Genomic DNA, 22,514 nt, shown 5'->3' with positions numbered 1-22,514 from the left:
GTGCTCTGCCCAGGAGGAGAATATTTTGGAAGTCCGTACTGTAGGTTCTGCTCACAGAGTGTAGGCAGATGGCTCCTGTGACCTGGAGGACTCTGAAGGTTCCAGAGCAGGTGTGTGACATATGTATTCACTGTAGGCCAGAGGGCAAGAGAACTAGGTACACTACTGTTGGAGGGGCAGATAGAGGAGGTGGGGCAAGGTGGGGAGATGGGAAAGAGGGGGTAGGCATGGCTGCGGAAACCAGACTATGAAAACCACCCTGTACTGTTGGGGTGGGGGTCAGCACAGAAGGCCAGAGGGACAGTCAGCCTCAGAGCCACCATGCCTGGGGACAGAGGGGTATGTGCTATAGGGACAGAGACAGCACTCTCTTGCCTTCAACTTCAGGATTGTCCCCATCTGGGGGCCGGGAGTCGGCTGCAGAGTACATCTAGCCTTTGAGGCTGGGCAGGGTTTCTTCCTTCTTGGGAACACAAAACATCACCTCTCTTCCCTGCATTGCTGTTCAGACGCCCCCTTCCCTCCCCGCGTGTCACGCTAGGAACCACAACACTGGCCAGTAGCTCTCTGCCTGCAGAGCTGGGGTGGGGAACTGCTTTCATGCCGGCACAGTCCACCGAGAAGGCAGGGGTAGAGAATCTGCACGCTTAAAAAGGACAAAGACGGACCTTGGTCCCGAGCTGGCTCTGCGAAGGTCTGAACACCAGGTTCTTCTCACTAGAAGGGTGGCGCGGGGCCTGGGCGTCGCAGGATGATTCTTGGGCTTGCGGTGCAGGAGGAGGGTAGGAGACTAATGGGGAATAGGTTCTTTCTTCAGTGTTGGGCTAAGGAAGGAGACTTGTTATTTCCAAACTGCAAACTGTCACGCCAAGGAGGGGTGAAGTGATGGAGTTAGCCAGTGCCGAACAGGGCGCCCTCCTCGCGCGCACAGTCCCTGAATGTGCACCGCAGTCTTCACGCTGCCGGCAGGGTTAGGGCTGGAGACCAGGGTTGGGGGCTCATTTCCAAAAGACGCCGAGATTGATGGAATGACTGCGGAGTACACAGCCCCTCCCCGCAAGTCGCGAGCCTCAGGAGGACACGGAAACTTTACCCCCACAAGGGGCCCGAGCACGGCCTCCACATACCCTCGGGGCCCGGTCCGCCCCCTCCTCCCACATTCTCCCTCCTCCCTTCAGTCCCTCCCCCTCCTCCCCTCTCGCCGGCGGCTGGAGGCAGCAGGTCCGGGCGGGGCCGCGCCGCGGAGCCCACAACCTCGAGCTCCCGCCCCGCCGCCGCGCCCCGCGGGACGAGCTGCGGAGCCGGGCTTAGGGACGAGCGGCCGCGGCACGGGGCATGAAGTTGGGTGCGCGCGGGTCTCGGAGCGGAGGCGCGGCACAGCCGGGAGCCGCCCTCGTCTAGAGCCCGCTCGGTGCGCCATGGAGATCGGGGGCCCCGGGGCGCCGCCGCCGCTGCTGCTACTGCCGCTGCTGCTGCTGCTAGGGACCGGCCTCTTGCCTGGTAAGTTTCGAAACGCGAAACGGGCCCTTATCTCCCGGGTCCTGGCAGCTGGGACTCCGGGGCTCGGGGAGAGGAGGCCCCGGGCTGCGGTGCCAAGCCGCGGGTGCGCGCAACGGGATAGCCACAGAGACTCCTCCACCCACTACAGCTCTGATGTCCTGCGGTGCTAGCTGAGCCAGAGAGGAGGGAATCAGCCTCCAAGTGCTGGGAGAGGGGGTTTGAGTGGAGCGGGGGTAGGGGGTGGGGGAGGGTGGTCTGCCTGCATTTCGGAGCTGGAATCAGAACCTTAACTAGGATAGAGGTGGAGTCCACCTAGGAGGGAGGTTCCATCCTGCCAAATCTCGCCTTCAGACCGCCCCCATGTCTGCCCCTGTTTTTAGGGATCTGCCCCGGCCCCTGGAGCTCCCACCCTATCCTTTCTGCTCCCAGGCTTCCTCCACCTCTCTTCCTCTCAGCGGACACCTCTCACCCTAACCCGTGCTGGGGCTTCCTGCAGTTATTTAATCCTGGCCTTCTCACTGAGCAAAGGGGCTTCCCTAACTGGTTGGTCCAAGATACCAGGATGAATGAGGTTGAGGGAGGAGGAGGCTGGGGGGGGACCTCTAGGAGTCCCCTCCTGAGGAGTTCCTGTGTCTCTCAGGTGAGCAAGATCCAGTAGACAGCAGAGGCTCCCCTCTTTCTTCCCAACCCCCTCTTTTGATGCAGCAGCCCAGCAAATGGAGGTAGGGAGGCCCCCTAGCCACGTGGGGGGGCAGGTGGAGAGGACACAGATGGGCTGCCGGCTGGTGGGATGAGGGACCACCCTCTTCATGAAGCCGTGTGGTGCTTATCCACGGCATCTTGTATCCGTCTATGAACACAGGGTGCTGGTGGCCCTGAGGGTCTGCAGTCATTGTCAGGGTGTACACTAGAAGCCCAGGCAGCAGGACCACTCCTGTGGACAGTGGCTCAAGCTCCTGCAGCCGGGAGAAGTGGTGCCTGGCCCTCTTTCATTAGTGCGTCCGTCCGTTCACCCCCCCTTCCTCTATCCTAGCTGCCCCATACACCTTCTGCCACCACCACCCCCTCCCTGCTGTCACTTCATGTCCTTTGTCTCTGCCGGTCACTGGAGATAGGGCACTTCCATCCAAAGTGATTGTCTGCAGGGGAGCTCTACACAATTAATTCAGTGTTCACTGTGTCACTTGTCTTGTTTTCCTGGTGGAGTGCGGGAGGGCCTGACCCATTCTTGGGACCTTGGAAAGGCTTCCTTGAGGGGAAGGGTGGGGGTGCAGGGGAACAAGGCAGCATGCCCAGGGCCCCCCGAGATGGAAGGCGACGTGTACCAGGAATCAGAAGAAAGGACTCTGATAGCATGGGGCCTGGTGTGGAGCTGGAGGGGCAGCCTCTGTGGTCATCTGTGCTTAAACCTTCCGCCTCCCCCACAGCTAGCAGCCACATAGAGACCCGGGCCCATGCGGAGGAGCGGCTCCTGAAAAGACTCTTCTCCGGCTACAACAAGTGGTCCCGGCCAGTAGCCAATATCTCAGATGTGGTCCTCGTCCGCTTTGGCTTGTCCATTGCTCAGCTCATTGACGTGGTAGGTATGGGGATGGCCTGGTGCTACGTAGGACAACAGGGTCACCCTGCAGGCGTTACTACACCAAGACTCCACGTGGCTGGGTTCAACCAAGGTTGCCAGCAAAATGCCATCCTGAGCCTCAGCAGGTGCTCAGAACTGGGAAAGGGAGAGGAGCACTGTGGCTCTGGACCTGCTCACCGGATAGCTAGTGGGCTATGTTTCCTAAGTAAGCAGGGCACCTTTTGGAGTAAAGATCAGAAAAAGGCTTCTTTGGCTCTAAGAGGGCCACTTCCCTCCTCAGCAGCTAGGCTGTAGAAACTTTGGCTGTGGCATCCTTCGAGTGGCCACTGTGGTACGCTGCGGGCGCATAGATCTCAGGCTGATTCCAGAGGCCACCAAGTACAACCCGTGTGGAAAGTGTGGCTTGGGTGAATTGTAGACAGGTCCTGTTTAGCCATCTGTATGTATTCGTTTTCCTAGTGAGGGTCCAGGAAGACCATGTGTGAGCTAGGCATCTTCCTCCAAGGAATCCTGGAGGAAGCACAGGAGACAAGGTCCTAGCCCAAGGAAATATACTACAGGCAACTGATCTTAGGAGAGGCTGAGTTGCTTTGTTAGGACCCAGCCTTTCCTGACCAGGCTCAGCTGTCTTGGAGGCAAGCCTTGGAGACCAGCCTTGGAGGACTCCAGCTACCGGTTGGTTCACACCTGTATGTCAGTACCACCCAAGGCTCTGCCCTGTTCATTCTGGGCCTCAGCATGGGGTCTCTCCTGACTGGTAGAGTCCTGCTGGGGAGGTATGACCTTCCCAGTGAGGGCAGTCAAAGGCCATCTGATTTGGTAAGCTTGGGGTCTCCATACTGGGTTATGCTGGGTACAGGAACAGAGCCTGAATTGGAGGAGAGAGACCTATCCCTACAGGGCCTTCAGTGCCCTAAAAACCCACCCCACACCCTGCTACAACAGGAAGTGTTGGCCTGAGGCTGGCACTGAATGTGTTGGGTGATTCTCAGCCATTACGTGTGCTTTCCTAATGTGAGCTGAGAGCTGCTATGCCATCTTTGACAGAGGCAGCAACATCCCAGGGCCTCAGGTTGATGGGATTGGACACAGAGACCTTCCCAGTTGGCTCTACTCAGAGCCAGCCACTAAGATTTCGTTCTCAGGAGGGCCCAGCATTCGGCCCCCTGGAATTGTTTCTACAGTGTCCCTGGCTGGGGGACATCAAGGACAGAGCAGGATGTACAAGCCCCTCAACCCTGCTGAGGTTTGCAAAGTACAAAGTCAAGTCTGGCAGAGGCAACTGTTGGCGGTAGCTCAAGGTTCTGGGGAGGCAACCTCCAGGTCTGCCTAAGGCTGTCAAGCTCAGTCTTATGCTCTCTCTCTCTCTCTCTCTCTCTCTCTCTCTCTCTCTCTCTCTCTCTCTCCCTCCTCTGCCTCTCAGGAGACATTGAGGCCCAAAGTACACCTAGCACCAAGATTTCTGTGAGGGACCTGGCACTCAGGCCTGATCATCGCCACGATCTAGCTAAGACCACACTAGAACATGTATACACATGCATATAGATAGCTCCCAGGCCTGGTTTGAGGGTATCCCAATGTTTCACCCCACACCTTGCCAGGCAGCTTGACTCTGCTAAAAGGAAAGTGCTGGTTCCAGCTTGGCACTGGACATGTTGGAGGTTCATGGCCACATTTGTGTAGGAAGGTCTACCTGTGTCTGGCCTGTTTTGCTTCCTTCCACTGAGGGCTGGGATCCAGGTGCCCCGTTGTAGTTGTCCAGCCTGTCTGTGTCCCTTTGTGAGCTAACATATCTACTACAGATGCCTTCTTTGAGGTCTGCATCCAGTAAGTGCTTTGCTTGAATTCCTAACCCCAGCGTCAGCTGTGGAGAAGGCTACTGAATCCCCAGTGGTTTCCTAACCCAATGCTGAGCCCTTGCAAAATGTGCTTCACGGCTCTGCTCTACGTCACGTCTGCAGCATCAAAGGCCCCTGAAGTGTGACGGCCTCATGCAGCTGGAAGGGATACACTAGGAAGGGAAGACCCAACCATGCCACAGTCAAATTTATTCTGATGACCCCGGAGGCCTTATGGGCTGAGGCAGACCGCCTTCCATTCCCAGCTTCCTTGGGTATGGGGTCAAGGTCACACAGGGATGAGGTTGCTGCAGACTAGCTCAGGCAGGGATGAGCCAGCTCATGCCGGCAGCACGGGAAGCAGCAGCCTATACACTGCTCTGCATTCTGTCTTCTCATCCAGGGAGGGGACTTGGTCAGGCCACTGGGTGACCTTCCTAGGTGATTGTACTAGAAAGGACCTAGGCCTGAGGCTGGGCATTCAGGGGGTGCAGTCTCTCCCACCACCACCACCACATACCAGCTTATAATGACTTTTGTGGGGCACGAGTTATTCTTGGCAAGACACTTCTTTGCTGGATGACTTGGGATCTCCTTGGTTAGGTCCTCTGAGAAGCCTGTTTGTCATGCTTAGGCTGATGAAGGGAAACGCTGGTCTAGATTGGGAAGTAAGCTGCCCAGTATGAGGTGCGCACATCAGACCTTCACGCTCTCTGGCAAGGCTCAGTGCTGTTCCCTAGACTCGGGGCTTGAGTTTGCAGGCCCCTCCTGGGTACTGAGTGTCTGGAAGATACAGCCCTGGCTGCCTCTCTGTCCCCACAGACGCCTGTCCTGCACCAGGGCTTGCTCTCCACAAGGGTCCTGTCTGTTTTAGGAGCTGACTGCTCAGAACTTGGGACTCAACCTGCTGTTCCCTACCAGGAATGCAACAGAGGGGCCCATTCCTATGGCACAGAGGGGAAATAAAGGCCTAGGGAGGGTAGGTAAATTGGGGCAGTGGCTGCGAGAGACCTCACAGAGGAAACTATGGCCTAGATCTCCTGGTTGTTACATAGCAACCTTGAGGTGAAACTACCAGAATTGTCCCACAATGTCCACCCTGGCTCTTGTCAAGATCTCCCCGGCCGGTGGCTTTGATAACAGCACATGGGTTTCATCCACAGAGGGAGAAGGAGGGAGAAATGTGGGTGGGAAAGGCTGTCAGATTTCTGGGAAGAAGACTCAGTCTACATGGAGCCTGGGGTCCATTTGGGGCTGAACTGTATCCCCCATGTCTTTCTGGAAAGGTTCCAGGGTTCTTGTCTCCTATCCTTGGCCCCCCATAGGCTGCCATCCCGGCTGTGGCGTTACCTGAAGGGCTGAGGCACTCTTTCCCTCCTGAAGTTTAGCACTGCTCATCCATGCCTATGGCTAGCTATGGATAAGTAGACCTAGGCTGGAACATATCTGTTCCTGAGGACCTCAAGCTCCTTTCTTACTTGTGCCCTAGGACGAGAAGAACCAGATGATGACAACCAACGTGTGGGTGAAGCAGGTGAGTGGGGAGGGCGTCCCCGCCTCTGCCCTCTGCCCTACATCCATCTCACACACGTCTCTCCACTCCCACCCAGGAGTGGCACGACTACAAGCTGCGCTGGGACCCTGGTGACTACGAGAATGTCACCTCCATCCGCATCCCCTCTGAACTCATCTGGAGGCCTGACATCGTCCTCTACAACAAGTAAGCCATGTGGGCCCGGGGTGGGGGTGGGGGTTGAGGTCAGGACCCACACATCGAGGAAGTTGCTAGGATCAAAGAAGACCAAATGGAGAGGAAGCCCAATGGCCACCAGCACCTGGGAATACCTGCTCTGGGGTCTGGAGAACTTCTAGTTCTGCTGGTCTCCTAAGAGCAGAGAAGGGATTCGACATCCTCTTCTGGCAGCGGCTGCCAGTATCCCATCTCAAGCAGGTGTCCTTAACCCCCACCATGCACAAGTCACAGTTTGGTTGACTAATGACGCAGGGGACTTTGGGAGTAGGTAAAGAGCGAGAGACGTGGCTGCTCTACAGAGCCTCGCCTCCGCTCTTCTTGGTCCTGCCTTCATGCTGTGTATCCAACACTGGGCATTGATCCAGTGGGCAAACCTGGTTCTCAAGATCAGCTCACACCCTGTCTCAGCTCCTGGAAGCTAAAGTCCACATGGAGACAAATCCAGTTAGTGGTGACAAGACAGGGGGCGAGCGTCTTCACACTTCTCTCCCGGGGAACCTCACAAGAAGACCAGGACTGGGAGCAGCTGGCTTCCTGAGCTGAGTCTTCCCGAGGTGATGCTCTTTTCCCTCAGGGTCTGGGTGGGCAGCAGCTTCCGCAGTGCTTACAGACAAAGCAAACAGAAGCTCTTCTACCCGCTAGTCCCAGCCATCTGCCAGCAGCCCCCTCCAGCCCCTGGGGTGCCCGTCTGACCTACAAATGCTCCTATTTGATTAAGAATGACTGGGATTCTCTTCCTCTTTAATTGAGCGGAGTACTAGCCACATCCTCGGCTTGTAGAAGGCGCTGAAGGTGGTTTTCCAGAGTGTGTTATGGGTGGGCTTAAGGAGGAGCATATATGTCAGAGAATGGCAAGGTCTACAATTCCTGCTCTTCCTTCAGAATGGCTCTCTGTCTTCTGCAGCAATCCAGCTGAACCTTGAACCCTGGAAGGCTTCTAGCTACTGGGCCTTTCTGGGGTCCACACTCTGCTTGATCCTCCCTCAAACCCTGGGATCAAGTACTGAATCTACTCTGGGCAGCCTGTTGGACCCAGGACAAGGAAGGACATGCATTTCCTGGGTGGTATTTGTTAAGCAGAGGAGTAGGTGGAGGGAACCCAGTACTCAAGCTCCTACGGACAGGCACTCAGTAGTTTCCACCCCTCTAAGGTCACCTTTTTATCTCTTCTACCTGCTAGGATACTGTGAAAGGGGCAACTCCCCCCGCCCACACAGAGACCCTTTGATGGGGCTGGGATGAGCACTTGAGGTCTATCTGAACAGGACTTGGAGCTGGCGAGGGTTGATAGGAATCTGGTGCTAGCAGGGAGGAAGGCCATTTCCAGCAGCTGCTTGCCAGATGGCTGGTCCCAGTGCTGGATACGGGAGTCCCCACTCCTTTGTTGATGTGGGGCTCCCTCTCCTGGAAGCCCAGAAGCTCTCCACCTGGTACAGGGCAAACAGTTGCCTCTGGAATGCCTCCTCATGGGATGGGGCCTCTTAGGGGTAGGCAGGATCTGGGACCCATTCTCTCTCAGCTACTGGCTAGCTCATTGAATCCACTAACACACACTGGATGGCTCTAGGACCCAAATGCTTGTGCTTCCTCTTGTTTCCTGGAGATTCTAAGGTGCGGAAACTGAGGCTCCATCATCCTCACCCTGCATCAGCAGCTTCGGCCGTGAAATGCTTGCTGTCCTGGTTCATGGCTGGGCTGCCAGTGGTCCCTGAGACAGCAATATCCTTTGGGCATTCTGAGAACCTTACCCTTGGCCCCACGAGAAGAAAGAGCAGCCAGAAGTAGGACACAGAGTGCTGAGCCCTGTGGACTCTACTGTCACCTTCTCCACAACTGGGGTTTCGTGGCAGTGTCATATGGAAGCAGGGCCAGAATTTGAAGGAGCTGGGCTGCACTGCAACCCTCAGAGAACTCTGTCCTTAGAGAGTGCACTTGGGACCTGTCTGCAAACACAAGCCCAACAGCAACTCCAGAGGGAACAGAGGGGGCCGTACACTCAGGTTTAGGTGCTCTGGAAAACTCACAAGGGGAACGCAGACAGGCTAGGCAGGGCGGGGAGAACAGAGGATGGCGAATAGTACTGGTGAAGGCAGATGGAACCACGGTAACCTGAGCTCTGACTGCTGAACCCTCATTGTGTCTCCAGGGTAGGAAACCTAGACCCAGCAGCCCAGACTGCAGATGGGAGCCACCGATTCAAGTGAGCCCCGAGGGCCTCCTGTCTGCCAACTGGTTGCAGCCTCCCCTGCCTGCCCTCCAGAATGTTTGCAAGGCGGAGGATCCACTCTCTGGCTGTGGGAGAATTTAAATTTGTGCCTGGAGTGTTTAGGCTTTGATTTTTTGGAGAGATGGGACCCAGAGAGGGAAACAAAACCAAGCCTGAATCTGCACGGCCCGAAATGCGCTGCAAGATCCACCCCCATGTACCCGGAGGGAACCTCGGCTTCTGTAGAAGCCAGGCTGAGCTCTGTGCACTGTGCAGCCAGGAACCTTATCAGGGTGCATGTAGAGAGAGTGGCGTTTCCAGTCCCTTCCACATGCAGCATGGCTACCGGTGGCACTGGCCCAGGGTGGGTTAACATGCTGGAGGGTCCAGGGTTGGCACCCACTGAGATCATGAGAAGCTCAAGTCTTCTGGACTTGGGCATGGTACTGCAGGATTTTGGCTAGCAAAGGAAGAGCCACTAAGATTCCCAGGAAGCCACCATGGGCCCTGGTCTAGACCTGATAAAGCTTGTCAGGATAGCAGGGCCAGTTGGCTGATGAAATTCACGGATCCTTCTGCCTTAGAACCTTGAAGGATTCTAGCCAATGACCCGGACCGGTGAATGGAGGTGGGAGAAGTAATGGACAGAAGGGGTCTGGACTGCTGGGTGAACAGAAGGTTCTGGAGTCTGTGTCTCTGAGCTACACTGTCTTATGAGTGTTGAGACCAAAGGGATGTGTGCGGGTGCCATTACTGAGGGATTTAATCAGGCTTCAGAGAGCTCGGTAGCTATAAATTGAGGTTTCCCGTCAGTGTTTCTGAGCTGAAGCTGGCAGGGTTTGCCCAAGCGCGTTAGTGCATTGCTCTCTCACGGTCTGTGAATGCTAATCTAGGGCCGGGCCTGTGAAGAAGCCAAGGCCTAAAGAGTGGCGTCTCAGCCCAGGTTCCACAGGGCAAATAGAGTTGAAGCTGGGCTCTGAAGACCAGCTCTGGGGAGGGTTGTGGAGGTGAGGAGGGTGAGGAAGGCTTCTTGAGAGCAGCTTCCCGGTGTCAAGTTCCGATAATGGGTAAACTGAGGCACAGCATCACTGCTCGTGAAGCTCAGAGGCCAAGGCTGGAACTCTGCTCGAGAGGAGGGGCCTTAAGGACAGCAGCCCCGGGTTCCACTGCTCAACCTGACAAACATCCCCCCAAGGCAGAGAGAGGCAAGAAGCCAACAATCAGACACTGGGGGCTGAATTAGACAGCTGCAGTCCACATCCAGACTCTGCCATGACCTGTAGGGAGGTGGCCTCCAGTACTTGGAGCCAGTGGAGAGGTAGATACCTCAGTCTCCAGTGGCAGGAGGTCAGGGTTGATCCACCCTGAGTGTGCACTCAGTCCAGGGTGTTTGTCCTGGGGGTGACCGTGGGGCACGATGCATTGTTATGTGCATGCCTGGGTCTTCCGTATGGATAAGATGGGCAGAGAGGCCAACTGGCCTCCAGCAAGATGATCCATTAACCAGGACCTGATGAGCAGCTGCTTGATATGAGGTCCTTTTCATGGGTGATGGGGACGAAATCTTGCGTATCTCACCCCTCTGCTCCTGGGCCCAGCAGGTACCTATTCTCCTGGATCAGGCCTCTGGGTCCTCTTGTCCCGTCACTGTAGACACATACTTTCCATGCCCAGTGAGCTTGCTATGGTCCTGCAGGGACCTCCCGGATATCCATAGCACGCTCCAGGGGCTAGTCGTCAGCTCCTAAACTGAAGAGGACAGGCACCAGCCCCTCCCCTCGGTCCATGAGACACTCAGGTGGAAACCAGGGGAAGGCAAAGGGAAATTTCCACAGTGCCACAATAGGCAGAGGTGACCCAGGCCCCTCAGAATGGAGGTACAAATGCAAATTCATGGAGAAGCCAGTGGTTTGGTCCCACCCTGCGCCCTCATAACAGCATAGAACAAGGGCTGTAACACTAACTCTGCTCACTGGGCATGCGCACCATTCATCCCCGTCTTCTCCAAACCACATGCCACCTTGAATCAAGGGTGAGAAACTGAAGCACCCAGGTGAGTGACGGCCCAGACCACACGCACCACTACACACAGTCCTGCACCGTGTGGGTGGCTGTCAGAGCTGTCGGTCAGGCTGGGAGGCTTTCTCTGCAATGTTTATGGGTGTGGTGTATGGAGGGGCAGACCTCATTGCTTTCTCTCGCTTCCTGCCAGTGCGGACGGAGACTTTGCAGTCACCCACCTGACCAAGGCCCACCTGTTCTATGACGGAAGGGTGCAGTGGACACCCCCGGCCATCTATAAGAGCTCCTGCAGCATCGACGTCACCTTCTTCCCCTTCGACCAGCAGAACTGTACCATGAAGTTTGGATCCTGGACCTACGACAAGGCCAAGATTGACTTAGTGAGCATGCATAGCCGTGTGGACCAACTGGACTTCTGGGAAAGTGGGGAGTGGGTCATCGTGGATGCCGTGGGCACCTACAACACCAGGAAGTACGAATGCTGTGCCGAGATCTACCCTGACATCACCTATGCCTTCATCATCCGACGGCTGCCGCTATTCTACACCATCAACCTCATCATCCCGTGCCTGCTCATCTCCTGTCTCACCGTGCTGGTCTTCTATCTGCCTTCGGAGTGCGGCGAGAAGGTCACACTGTGCATCTCGGTGCTGCTTTCTCTCACCGTCTTCCTGCTGCTCATCACCGAGATCATCCCGTCCACCTCGCTGGTCATCCCGCTCATCGGCGAGTACCTCCTCTTCACCATGATCTTCGTCACCCTCTCCATCGTCATCACGGTCTTCGTGCTCAACGTGCACCACCGCTCGCCGCGCACACACACCATGCCCGCCTGGGTGCGTAGAGTCTTCCTGGACATCGTGCCTCGCCTCCTCTTCATGAAGCGCCCCTCGGTGGTCAAAGACAACTGCCGGAGACTTATCGAGTCCATGCACAAGATGGCCAACGCCCCCCACTTCTGGCCAGAGCCTGTGGGCGAGCCCGGCATTTTGAGTGACATCTGCAACCAAGGCCTGTCACCTGCCCCAACTTTCTGCAACCCCACGGACACAGCAGTCGAGACCCAGCCTACGTGCAGGTCACCCCCCCACGAGGTCCCTGACTTGAAGACATCAGAGGTTGAGAAGGCCAGTCCCTGTCCGTCGCCTGGCTCCTGTCCTCCACCCAAGAGCAGCAGTGGGGCCCCAATGCTCATCAAAGCCAGGTCCCTGAGTGTCCAGCATGTGCCCAGCTCCCAAGAAGCAGCAGAGGATGGCATCCGCTGCCGGTCTCGGAGTATCCAGTACTGTGTTTCCCAAGATGGAGCTGCCTCCCTGGCTGACAGCAAGCCCACCAGCTCCCCGACCTCCCTGAAGGCCCGTCCACCCCAGCTTCCCGTGTCAGACCAGGCCTCTCCATGCAAATGCACATGCAAGGAACCATCTCCTGTGTCCCCAGTCACTGTGCTCAAGGCGGGAGGCATCAAAGCACCTCCCCAACACCTGCCCCTGTCACCGGCCCTGACACGGGCAGTAGAAGGCGTCCAATACATTGCAGACCACCTCAAGGCAGAAGACACTGACTTCTCGGTAAGTCCTTGCCAAAGGCTGTCCATGGGAAGTGTCCCTGGCCCAGATAGGATGAGATGTCTTGTGTTTCCCACACATGATCCAGAGACCAAGGCCCCGGACAAGCTGCACACCTTGAGGTACATAGTGTAGTCTCCGCCTAGCAGGCTATATAGGTCCCTAAAGGCCACACTGGGGTTAACACAACACGGTATAGCTGGTGGACTGTAAACTGAGATACTGTCCTTTTATCCAGGTTTCTCAAGTGGCAGGTCGAGAGACTGTTTTTAGCACTGTGGTTCTAACACCTACAAGGTCTTCCTTTGAAGTGTTCAGACTGTTACTGGCTACCCAGGCCTGGGTGACAGCCCAGGTCCCACACAGGCCTTCCTCAAAATGCAGTGGGGTTGCTGCTGCTGCTGCCGACCTGTAACCCCAAGAACAGCTTTCCCCTGGATTCCACCTGGTAAAAGGTGGTCCTTTGACCCCTAGCAAGGTTGAGAGGGCATAGGGAAGAGAATGGAGCTGGCAGAATCTGTGCCCCCCCCAATCGTTCCTTTTGAAGGTTTGTGGAGGGCGGTGGGGTGAGGACATAATGCTGCCCCACTGCGGGACCCTCCAGAACCTGGAGGCAGAACACAGGTGCTTAGCCAATCTACCTGCACTCGTTCCTCATGCTTCAGGCTCTGATTCTAACAGATGCCTGAACAAGAACGTCCCCGTTCCTCTGTATCTCCTAACCGAAAACAAGTGCTCCTGCACTTTTCCCCGATGGCAGCTCTGGTGAACAATTGGACTGGGCAGCAGTTCCAGCTCTGTCTGACCGTCTTCCCTTTCACATTTGTCTGGTTGTCACAATAAGTCTCCAGGACTGGGGTCTGGGATCACACGATCTGAGATGCAGGACTCCTGGGGCCAGGCAGACTGCTTGCCGAATCTGGGTTTGCCTGTGACAGGGCACAGTTTGGGGTATAGAATCGGAGCCTCCGAGAGAGGTCGGGGAAAGAAGGCATTAGGAGAAGTCCTGCCCTGGTCTACCTTTGTCTCTGCTGTGCCACCTGAAATGTCCGGACGTTGACCTTGCTGAGGCCTGGCATTGGTCATGGCCCCTCCTGAGACCTCTGTTTGGCTAGCTTCTGCTCATCTTCCTACCTAACCTGGGGTTTGCCTGTTATCCACTCCCAGACATTAGCAGCTTTTCTCCTGGAGCTGATAAGCCCTGGAAAGAAACGAGGCTGATGTCTCACATTCCAGGAGTGGGTCCTGGCTCCCATGGCCACTCCCCCCCCCCCCGCATTGAGTCCCTGGAAATTGTGAAGCCATTCTGGAGGCCTCTGGAACATTCTGGACCCCAGAGACCTGTCTGCAGAGAAAGTTTGGTTCTGGGGCTGTCTTGATGCAGCTCTGGGGTGGAGGGAAAGCTTCAGGCACTGGAGTGAGGCCCCTGAGGGAGGATGGATATGACAATTTTAGCTGAAATCCTTCTGAAACCAGTGCATGTCCAGCACAGTCCCCTGACTGGGGCTTGTGACCTCCTCCATCTCTGTTGGCCTGCTGCAGCTGCCTGACCTGGTTCTGGCCCTGGGTAGCTCTCTGACTTAATAGGGACAGGACAGCAGGGCTTTGGTCCATTGCTGTGGTGTTTCATCTTCCAAGTCTTAGTCCCAGGTACAGGGAGGGGAAGAGGAACACCAAACAGCCATTTGCTCTGAGGAGCCCTTGAGGTGCACTTTATTTAACAGAGATCTATTCATCTAAGTGAAAGTGGCTACTTACTTTTGGCTTAAACCAACAGGACACCTATGATTCCTTTGAAAACTCAGGGTAGAAGCCCTTGCAACTGGGACAGCCAGTCCAAGTGTTCCTCGTCTGGGTTGAGCTCTGCTTACCACATCTTACTCCCTGCCGTTCACAAAGACTGGCTCAGGACCCCCACACGCCCTGTCCCTGGTACAGCTCTGCTCAAGCTTCGAGGTTATTAAGAGCCCTTTTAGATAAATGATGCTCTCACAGGACAGTGAGGAGGAAGGAGCAAGACAGTGTGTGACAGCCACCCTGCCTGGAGTACAAGGCTAGATCTGCATGCAGAAACTGCCTTCAACACAGTGCTAATTCTCAGGCCTAGTCAGACCCAGGCATTAGTCTCCCGAGTCTTTGCTTCTGAGAACTGCTTGAGGAAGTGGCTACCTTGCATCAGCCCCTGGCAGAAGCTAGAGTCCACACTGTGGGATCCAGAAGAACCTGTAGTCTGAGCCAATAGACATTTGGACTTACTGTCACCCCGTGCTATATAGCACAGTCCAATGAGGATTGACTGGGTGGCCAAGATGGTGGGCACATACACTGTTCTTTATGTGTGCGTGTTGCCACTGCTCACCCTCTGTCTCTGACCCTCCTCTCTCCATGGGACATCTCCTGGCATCACTGCTTCCACACCATTGCCTGCTCAGACTGACTATGCTGCCCATGTAAAAAGTGGATGTGCATAGTCAGAACCAGACCAGGGGACAGTTGTGCACTTAGCCCTTGCTTTTGGGATGGCCTTAGTGATCAACCCATTACCCACATGTCCTGGCTCTTACCTTCTGCCCTAGGACACATGGGTGACGTCCCTCTGAGACCCACTTTTCCTCAATTTAATGTTATGCTATGTGTATGGATGTTTTGATTACACGTATGACTGTGCACCACATGCATGCCTGCTACCAGCAGAAGCCAGAAGACTGTGTCAAATCCCTGAAACTGGAGTTACGCATGGTTGTGAGCCACCAGGTGGGAGTTGGGAATTGAACCCGTGATGTCTTGAAGAGCAGCCAGTGCTCATAACCACTGAGCCGTCTCTCCAGCCCCTGGGACCCACTTCTGACACCTGCACTGTGAGAAGGTAGACTTGGCCTCTGTGGTGCTACCAGCTTTAGAAAACATAAGACAAACTTCATCTTGAAGTCATGGGCCTGTGTCTGTCCAAAGTAGGCCTGAGGAGCTCCATTTTGAGTTTAGGCAACCTGCCAAGCAGGTAAGACCAGCTAGTGTACAGCACGAACCCCAAGTGTTCTGTGGCAGTGTGGACTACCAGAAAGCATTCAAATGAGTCTGAATTCAAAGACCCCCGCACATGCAGCTCATATGGGTCCACCCCATAGGTTACCTCCCCCGGTTCTACCCTGCAGCAGCTGCTCTGACCCGGCAGATTCTCTGAGCATGCTCTGTCTTACCGCATTTGTGTGTAGATGTGTGTCTGATGGGAAAATGCAGAAACTGTGGCTCATAGTGCCAGGTTCTAGAAGGTTCTCTGGTTGCCCATGGGATGTGAGAGCTAGAGTGACCCATGTCTGTGTTTGCAGGTGAAGGAGGACTGGAAATACGTGGCCATGGTCATTGACCGAATCTTCCTCTGGATGTTCATCATTGTCTGCCTTCTGGGCACTGTGGGACTCTTCCTGCCTCCCTGGCTGGCTGGTATGATCTAGGGACGACGTGGTGCCCAGCTCCCACGTCTCTGTAGGGCCATACGACTCGTCAGTCACCCACACCTTCCAAACCAGCTGGCCATGAGACACCTAGGAGAGAGATGATGCTTCTTGGGAGCTGGAAGTTGGCCCTGGTTCTAGTCAGACTATGGGCCTGGTTGGAGAGAAATGAGGGCTGATACAGTTGCAGGCTGAGTCCCCATTAAAGTTTCTCCAGAGCAAGTGACAGTCACTCCCTGACTTACAGACAGCATACACCCATCTGTGTCACAGAGAATGATCCCGAGTTGATCTCAGTTGTCCTTTGAGGCCACAAAAAAATTCATCCACCTTCAGGAACCAGAGCCTCTCATGCTGTGGGATCCATAAGACCAGGAAACGCCCACTGTGCCTCTGCTGGCCACACCCTCTCCCTCCCCCAAGAAGTGGTCCCCTCATCCCTCTAGGTTGGGCTACTCTCTGACTCAGAGGTGTCAGGGGTGAGCCCGGGCAGGTTTTTATCTTGTTTAGGTTGGGACAAATTGGTGAGAAACAGAACAGTGAGCTATATGGATGGGTCCCACTCACAGGAGACCGAGTTCAGGCCCTCACAGGTAGACTGAAGCACCACAGGAATCCTGCTTCCACCTCAGGGTCACAGGGCTCTGTGGTGAGCATTTCCTAGGGTCCAGAGACCCCAGGAGGGCAAGAGCATTGGGAGTCTCAGGGTTGTGATGGAGCCAAATCATGTCCAGGGCCTGGACATCCCCTCATGGATCTTCCTTGATATCCCTGTATGCTTCTGCCTCTCTGGGATTAGAAGGCTGAAGGTAAGACTTCTCATGACAGTCCTGTGGTATGGCCACAGTTCCTCCTCAATATGTCTCTCTAGACCAGCAGGAGTGATGGGAAGCCCCTTCGATGTTGTGGAATAGGGTGAGCTGCCAAGAGACTCTAAGAAAACAGGCCCTCGACTCATTGTTTGAGGGCCATCGACCAAGGGTTAGGGGTGCCTCACCCAGTCTGCCTTGAACTACCCTACAGGGAAGACCTGAGGGGCTCCTCTTCCCCTTCCCAAGATGGCACCAGGCAACCTGGAGAATCCCCAGTGGTGGGAGGGGAGAAAGAACAGTACCCAGCTCTATGAGATTCTACTGGGTGAAGGGCAGGACATGGGAGACACCCAAGAAATCGCCCCATGTCATGGTCCCAGTTGCCCCTCTGCTGTCTCCACCAGCCAGATGGGTTTCCCAGAGCTGGGCCCTGCACCCTCAGCCAAGTTGTCCTAGGCCCTGAGGCTGAGGTCCCTGTTTGGATAGTCCTGGGGACTGCAGAAATGAAAGAAGAACGTATGAGCACACCAAGCCTCCAGTAGGTATAGCTGTTGCCCTCATGGTATGACTTGCCCATCCCAGCTGCATGAGGATGTCAGGAAGGAGGTAAGCCAGAGGACCAGCACTGTCCCTACCTGACTATCTGCAGGGAAATCCACCTTTAAACACAGAGCTGCTGGGCATCCAGGGTGCTGGTGGGAAAGGAACCCCATGCTGGAAGCCCCAAAACATTCCTGTGTACAGGAAGGGGATGCAGAGGCCTGGGCTCTGAACCCTGGATGTTCCAGGTCTTCCCTAGAGTCCTGAAGGCATCAAGGATCCCATCCGCCATGTTTCAGCCTGCCCTCCACTGACTGACTAGGTCACCACCCCCTATACTGGAACTCTGGGGATGCTGCAAGATAACCCCGATGGGGAAATTCGTGCCAGAACCTGGGAGTCAAGGGGGACACAAGCCCCAGTGATGAAGGCGGCAGATAACACCTGACAGATGTGTGTTTTACCATCATGGTGCATGTGTCTCCAACCACAAGAAACACAGACAACAGTAGAGACCAGGGAAAGGCCACAGTGACACGGAACGGGACTGCCGTGCTGTGCTGTTCTCTTCAGGGCCAGGAAAACGGAATGGCTGGGGTGCTCCTGACAGGCACACACCCAGAAGCCAGAAAAGGAAAATAAAGCACCGTGTTCTCCCCTTCCCACTCAGCCGGCCTTTTGTCTGCCCGCTTCCAGTGTTGCCATACGGTCAAAATGAAGTACAATTAGGGCGAATGCTTGACCCAAGGCCTTTGAACCTGAGCTTTTTAAGGACAGAGACTAGGTAGCCCCAGACTCTCTGATATGTAGACATTATCTCCCAAAGCCCCCAGTCCTCCCATTTTACCCCGTCCCATGGACAGCAGCAACTCAAATGTGAGTCTTGAATTGCAGTTCAGCTCATCATCATGTCTGGGATCCCATATCGGACTCTGCGATGTTTGGCTTCTTTCGCTTGTGTGGCCAAGGCTCATCTGCAGTGTTGTGTGCAGTAGACTCATTGCTGTTGTGTGCTTGTTGGTTCTTAGTTGTTTCTGTCTGAATAAACCGAGTGGTGGTGTCTCCCCATCAGCACGTGGCCCTGTCTTCATTTCCAGGAGCTGTGGAATACCTGTGTTCATCTCTGTGGGCGTGTGTTGCCATTTCTCTTTGTGTTAATAATGTTTCTTTGCTTTCTGTATGCTGATGTCTTGACTCAAGACTGCTGTTTCCATGGCTGGCCAGTTTCTAGTGCTCAGGTTGCTTGGAGCTTACCCACGTTCATGGCTGATGGGCCTCCTGCAATATTCCTAATAAAACTTACACCAGAGCCAGCCACAAGACAACTAGAGGCCCTTGTGTAGCCCAGAGCCTGAGGAAGTGTCTAGACTACCACAGGCTGTTTCCTCTGTGCACTCTGAGCTCCTCACAAAATCCCCCGTGAGGGTGGGGCCACCTCATTCCCTCACATCCCTTCCACCTGCTGATGGAGCTGGTGTCCCCTTCTCTCGGGAAGTTGCCTAGCATGACATCTTCTTGGTAACTGCAGCTGATACCCATCCTGTGGTGCCATCAACCGCGTAGAAAGACCCTTGTTTCCCTGGTAAGCTAAGATCTGGGTCCTGGGGGTCCAGCCCACACAGATGATTCACCCTACAGGTTGGAGGTGACCTCACTGATGCCATAGCTCTTGGGCTCGTGTGCCTTTCCACTAAAAAACATCTGTGAGTCCACTGCTTTATACTCTGGGTTTCCTGCCACCCAAACAAACTAGGACACACTGGCACAGAGCCACTAGCTGGTCCTGGAATTGTCCTGACCTTTTAGGGGAAAACCTGAGGATCCCTGGTATGTGTCCATCCTGTGTACAAGAGTTTGTTTTTTTTTTTTTTCAAAAGCTATGTAGAACATTCCTGACTCCCACTGCTTTATTCTAGTCTCTTCTATTTCAATCTGTAGAAAAATGCCAGTTGCGGCTCCCCAAACTGATTTGCTGCTGACCCACAGCTGGATGCACACCACTCAGGACACACTACCAAGGGGAAGGGTAGAATTATCAGGCCCTGGGGTTTGTACTGGGATTTAGATGGTTCAAAGCACTTTCCACTCGGATGTGCTGTTTACAATGGCTGTTTGCAGGTAGAAGTTTCCATTACTTTAATCCTGCCTGACATTTCTTGCTATTTGCCGGCCTCACAGGTGGCATACAGCTATAACACAGAGACCGTCAGCACGCCTACATACACTTTCTTTCTCATTGTAATTGCCTATGTCACCAGTACCTAGAAGCCCCCACTCTCCACTGTGTATCCGTTTCTGCATCTGGCTTGTGTGGGTTCCATACTGTGGGCTGTGCTGCTGTGCCTGGCTTTCCTCAGCTTGCTTGGGATTCATCTGTTTACCCTGACGAAGAGCACAGGGTGGTGATGAAATAGCAGTTCTCACATGCTTGCTGTGTGGCTACTACACCATTTATTCACCCATTTTCTTCGCAATTGGACACGTGTGTTGTCCCAGTTTGTCACTGTATGAGCACTGCTGCTGTGGAGGGGCTATGGTGTGCATACCGGATTTTCATCCTAACACCAGGAGGGCGAGACATAAGAATGAAGGGATCAAGGCCTCCCTCAACAACATTTTGAGTTTGAGGCCAGATTGAGCAATGTGAGACTTTGTGTTGAACAAACCACCACCACCACCACCACCACCACCACCACCACCACCACCACCAGGGCTGGGAGGCAGCTCAGTGGGTAAAGTAAGTGTTTGCTGTGTAACCATAAAGAGCCATGTTCACATCTCCAGGACCCATATAAAAGCTGAGAATGGTGGTGACTGACTATAACTCCTTAAACATTTTCCGAAATTTCTCTCAGTAAAGCAGGTCCCCGGGGTTTGCTGGTTAGTCAGGCTAGCCAAACTCACAAGCTCCAATTTCAGTGAGTAACCATAGCTCAAAAATGTCAGGTGGGAAGAAACAGACATCAACTTCCTGTCCCCACAAACCACACAAAAGCACACACACCACACACCACACACACACACACATGTACACACCATCATCACCACACACACACACACACATCACTACACACACAACACACACACATATACACACACTACACACATATACACACACTACACACATATACACACACTACACACATATACACACACACCAAACACACTATCACCACACACACCACTATCACACACACATACCATCAGCATATACATACACACACATATACACACCATTACCATACACACACACAATCAACACACATACACATGCACCATCATCATACACACATACATACATACACACACTATCACCACATACACACACACCATCACCACACACACACCATCATCACCACACACATACACACACACACACACACACACACTAATAATGATTGTAGTAATTTAAAAATAACTACGTGTTTCTTGTAGAAAAATATACAATACTAGAGAAGACTTGAACACCATTGTCTGCTGGCCTGGCTAGCATTTCTAGAACCTTCTCTCAAACAGCAGAAAGCATGCTTATTCTTTTCAAATGTACAGACCAGCCATGACAGACCATGTGCAAGGCCAGAAAGCAATTGTGAGGAAATTCACGACTAGGTTAGCAGTGTATTTTCCTGACTAGCGAAGAACCAACCAGAACACTGTGTCTGTGTTTCAGAGGAATTTAGAGAGTATGTCTTTCCGTCAGTGAAGCATATTTGCAGCAATTTCTGCCGCACCGAGAGATTTATTGTTTAATATGTTCTAAACCCTCCACGGGGAAAAGCCTGATCTAATCAACCACTCTGGACACTTGCTCTTTTGGTTCTTATTCTAGAAACTGCTCCTTGCTTATGGCAAACACTTGTAAAACAAAACTTTCCCTATTGATTGGAAACATCACTGTGCCTCCGCCTCCTGAGAACAGACACCTTGCTGCCTTCGGCACTCGTTCATTAGAATAATCTAGAATGGTCTTAGTGAGACCACTGCTGTGTGACTGCCTGAGGCAGAGGGGGTTGCAGTGAGTCTGCTCGCACCATCCACAGTCCTTTGAGTTCCAGTCCATGAGTACCCTCAGGTGTTGTGGTCCTTAGAATATCATCCTGGATATGAGATGTGTTTCCCTCTGCCCCCTGACTGCTGCCTCAGAGTTCTTTTGTCTGGTGGTTTGGCCTGTAGGTTCTCCCAGCAAGGGTTTCTTAATGAGTGTTCCCACTGTCTTTACCACATGTGACACTAAGGACATATTTCACAACCTAACTATTGACTCTCGTGGCTATGTCAGTCTGAGATCTGAGATCTTCCTCTGATGTTCCAATCTTCAAAGCCTTGTTACCTCAGGATACCGGCGCTCCGTTTATTACTGCCTCTCTCCTCTAGGCCTCGTCACGAGGCTGCTGTCAACACGTTCCCTACATCCCTCCTGACTCAGGCTCACAGGCACTGCTCTCCTCTGATCTGCAGCTTGCTGATGGCTTCCACAGTGTTCTCAGGCTCCCGTCTCCTGCTGACTTTGTTTCCCAGTTTCTTTTCCGCACAAGCTGGCCTCCCTTCATTTATTCCTGTTATTTTGGGCTTCGTGTTATTAATATCCTTCCCTGCCTCTGTGGCGCATTGTAAGTTTTAAAAATTAATAGACCAAAGAAAACACAAATTCTTCCTCATCTGATACAGACTGTTCATTTGTCTCAGTGCGTTTGCCTTGGATGTTTCCTTCTCTTTGCATGCCCTAAGCCTGCATAACAATGCTGTTCATGATTGGACTGTGAATGTACATCTATGTACATGTGTATGTGTGTTTTAGAATGCATTTATGTGTGTGTGCACAGGTCCAGGAGGAAACTACTATTGTCTTATAGCAGCTTCCTGAGGATCAGTGCTGCACAACTGTGTAAACACATGCATATATGCAGTGTCACATGTACACACAGACATGCACACATGTAATCACATGCACAGGGACAATGCTGCACAGCTTTGCAAGCACATGCATATATGCACTGACATGTGTACACACAGACATGCACGCATGTTATCACATGCACTTGTATGTGTGCAGCAGTATATACAGAGACATGTGTCTACAGACATGTTTATAGAAACACACATGTATAGAGACAGACATGTTGTATACATCCATTAATACACACATGTACCTGTGTGTCCACATATGCACACACATATATCTACACACATTGAGTTGTGGTAGACTGTTCCTTTAGTCAGTGTCAAGCATCTCTTGTCCCTTAA

General features: G+C 53.6%; 1 protein-coding gene across 2 annotated transcripts; it reads left to right on the top strand.

Annotated features, from left to right (window-relative positions):
• Positions 1-1,288: 1,288 nt before the first annotated feature.
• Chrna4 (cholinergic receptor nicotinic alpha 4 subunit) lies at positions 1,289-21,930 on the top strand. 2 transcript variants are annotated; one of them, XM_032904957.1, is made up of 7 exons: positions 1,289-1,500; positions 2,928-3,079; positions 6,410-6,454; positions 6,531-6,640; positions 11,092-12,469; positions 15,793-15,907; positions 21,645-21,930. In XM_032904957.1, exons 1-7 carry the CDS (start codon positions 1,419-1,421, stop codon positions 21,689-21,691), a joined length of 1,929 nt encoding a protein of 642 aa, XP_032760848.1. In that variant the 5' UTR covers positions 1,289-1,418; the 3' UTR covers positions 21,692-21,930. The 2 variants fall into 2 exon arrangements, with proteins under 2 accessions (XP_032760848.1, XP_032760849.1); XM_032904958.1 differs by lacking the exon at positions 21,645-21,930 and having other exon boundaries at positions 1,290-1,500; positions 15,793-16,862.
• The last annotated feature ends 584 nt before the right edge of the window (positions 21,931-22,514 follow it).

This window comes from Rattus rattus, chromosome 5, assembly GCF_011064425.1.
Source record: "Rattus rattus isolate New Zealand chromosome 5, Rrattus_CSIRO_v1, whole genome shotgun sequence".
Classification (NCBI taxonomy): domain Eukaryota; kingdom Metazoa; phylum Chordata; class Mammalia; order Rodentia; family Muridae; genus Rattus; species Rattus rattus.
Note: the sequence above shows the minus strand (reverse complement) of the source record. Positions and strands in the feature narration are given on the sequence as shown.

What these genes read in the sequence shown, in the direction of transcription:
- Chrna4 (XM_032904957.1), top strand. Translation starts at nt 1,419, where the DNA reads ATGGAGATCGGGGGCCCCGGGGCGCCGCCGCCGCTGCTGCTACTGCCG. An exon ending in AGGGACCGGCCTCTTGCCTG is followed by an intron (nt 1,501 to 2,927) that starts GTAAGTTTCGAA and finishes CCTCCCCCACAG; the next exon opens with CTAGCAGCCACATAGAGACC. An exon ending in CCTGCCTCCCTGGCTGGCTG is followed by an intron (nt 15,908 to 21,644) that starts GTATGATCTAGG and finishes TCTCTCCTCTAG; the next exon opens with GCCTCGTCACGAGGCTGCTG.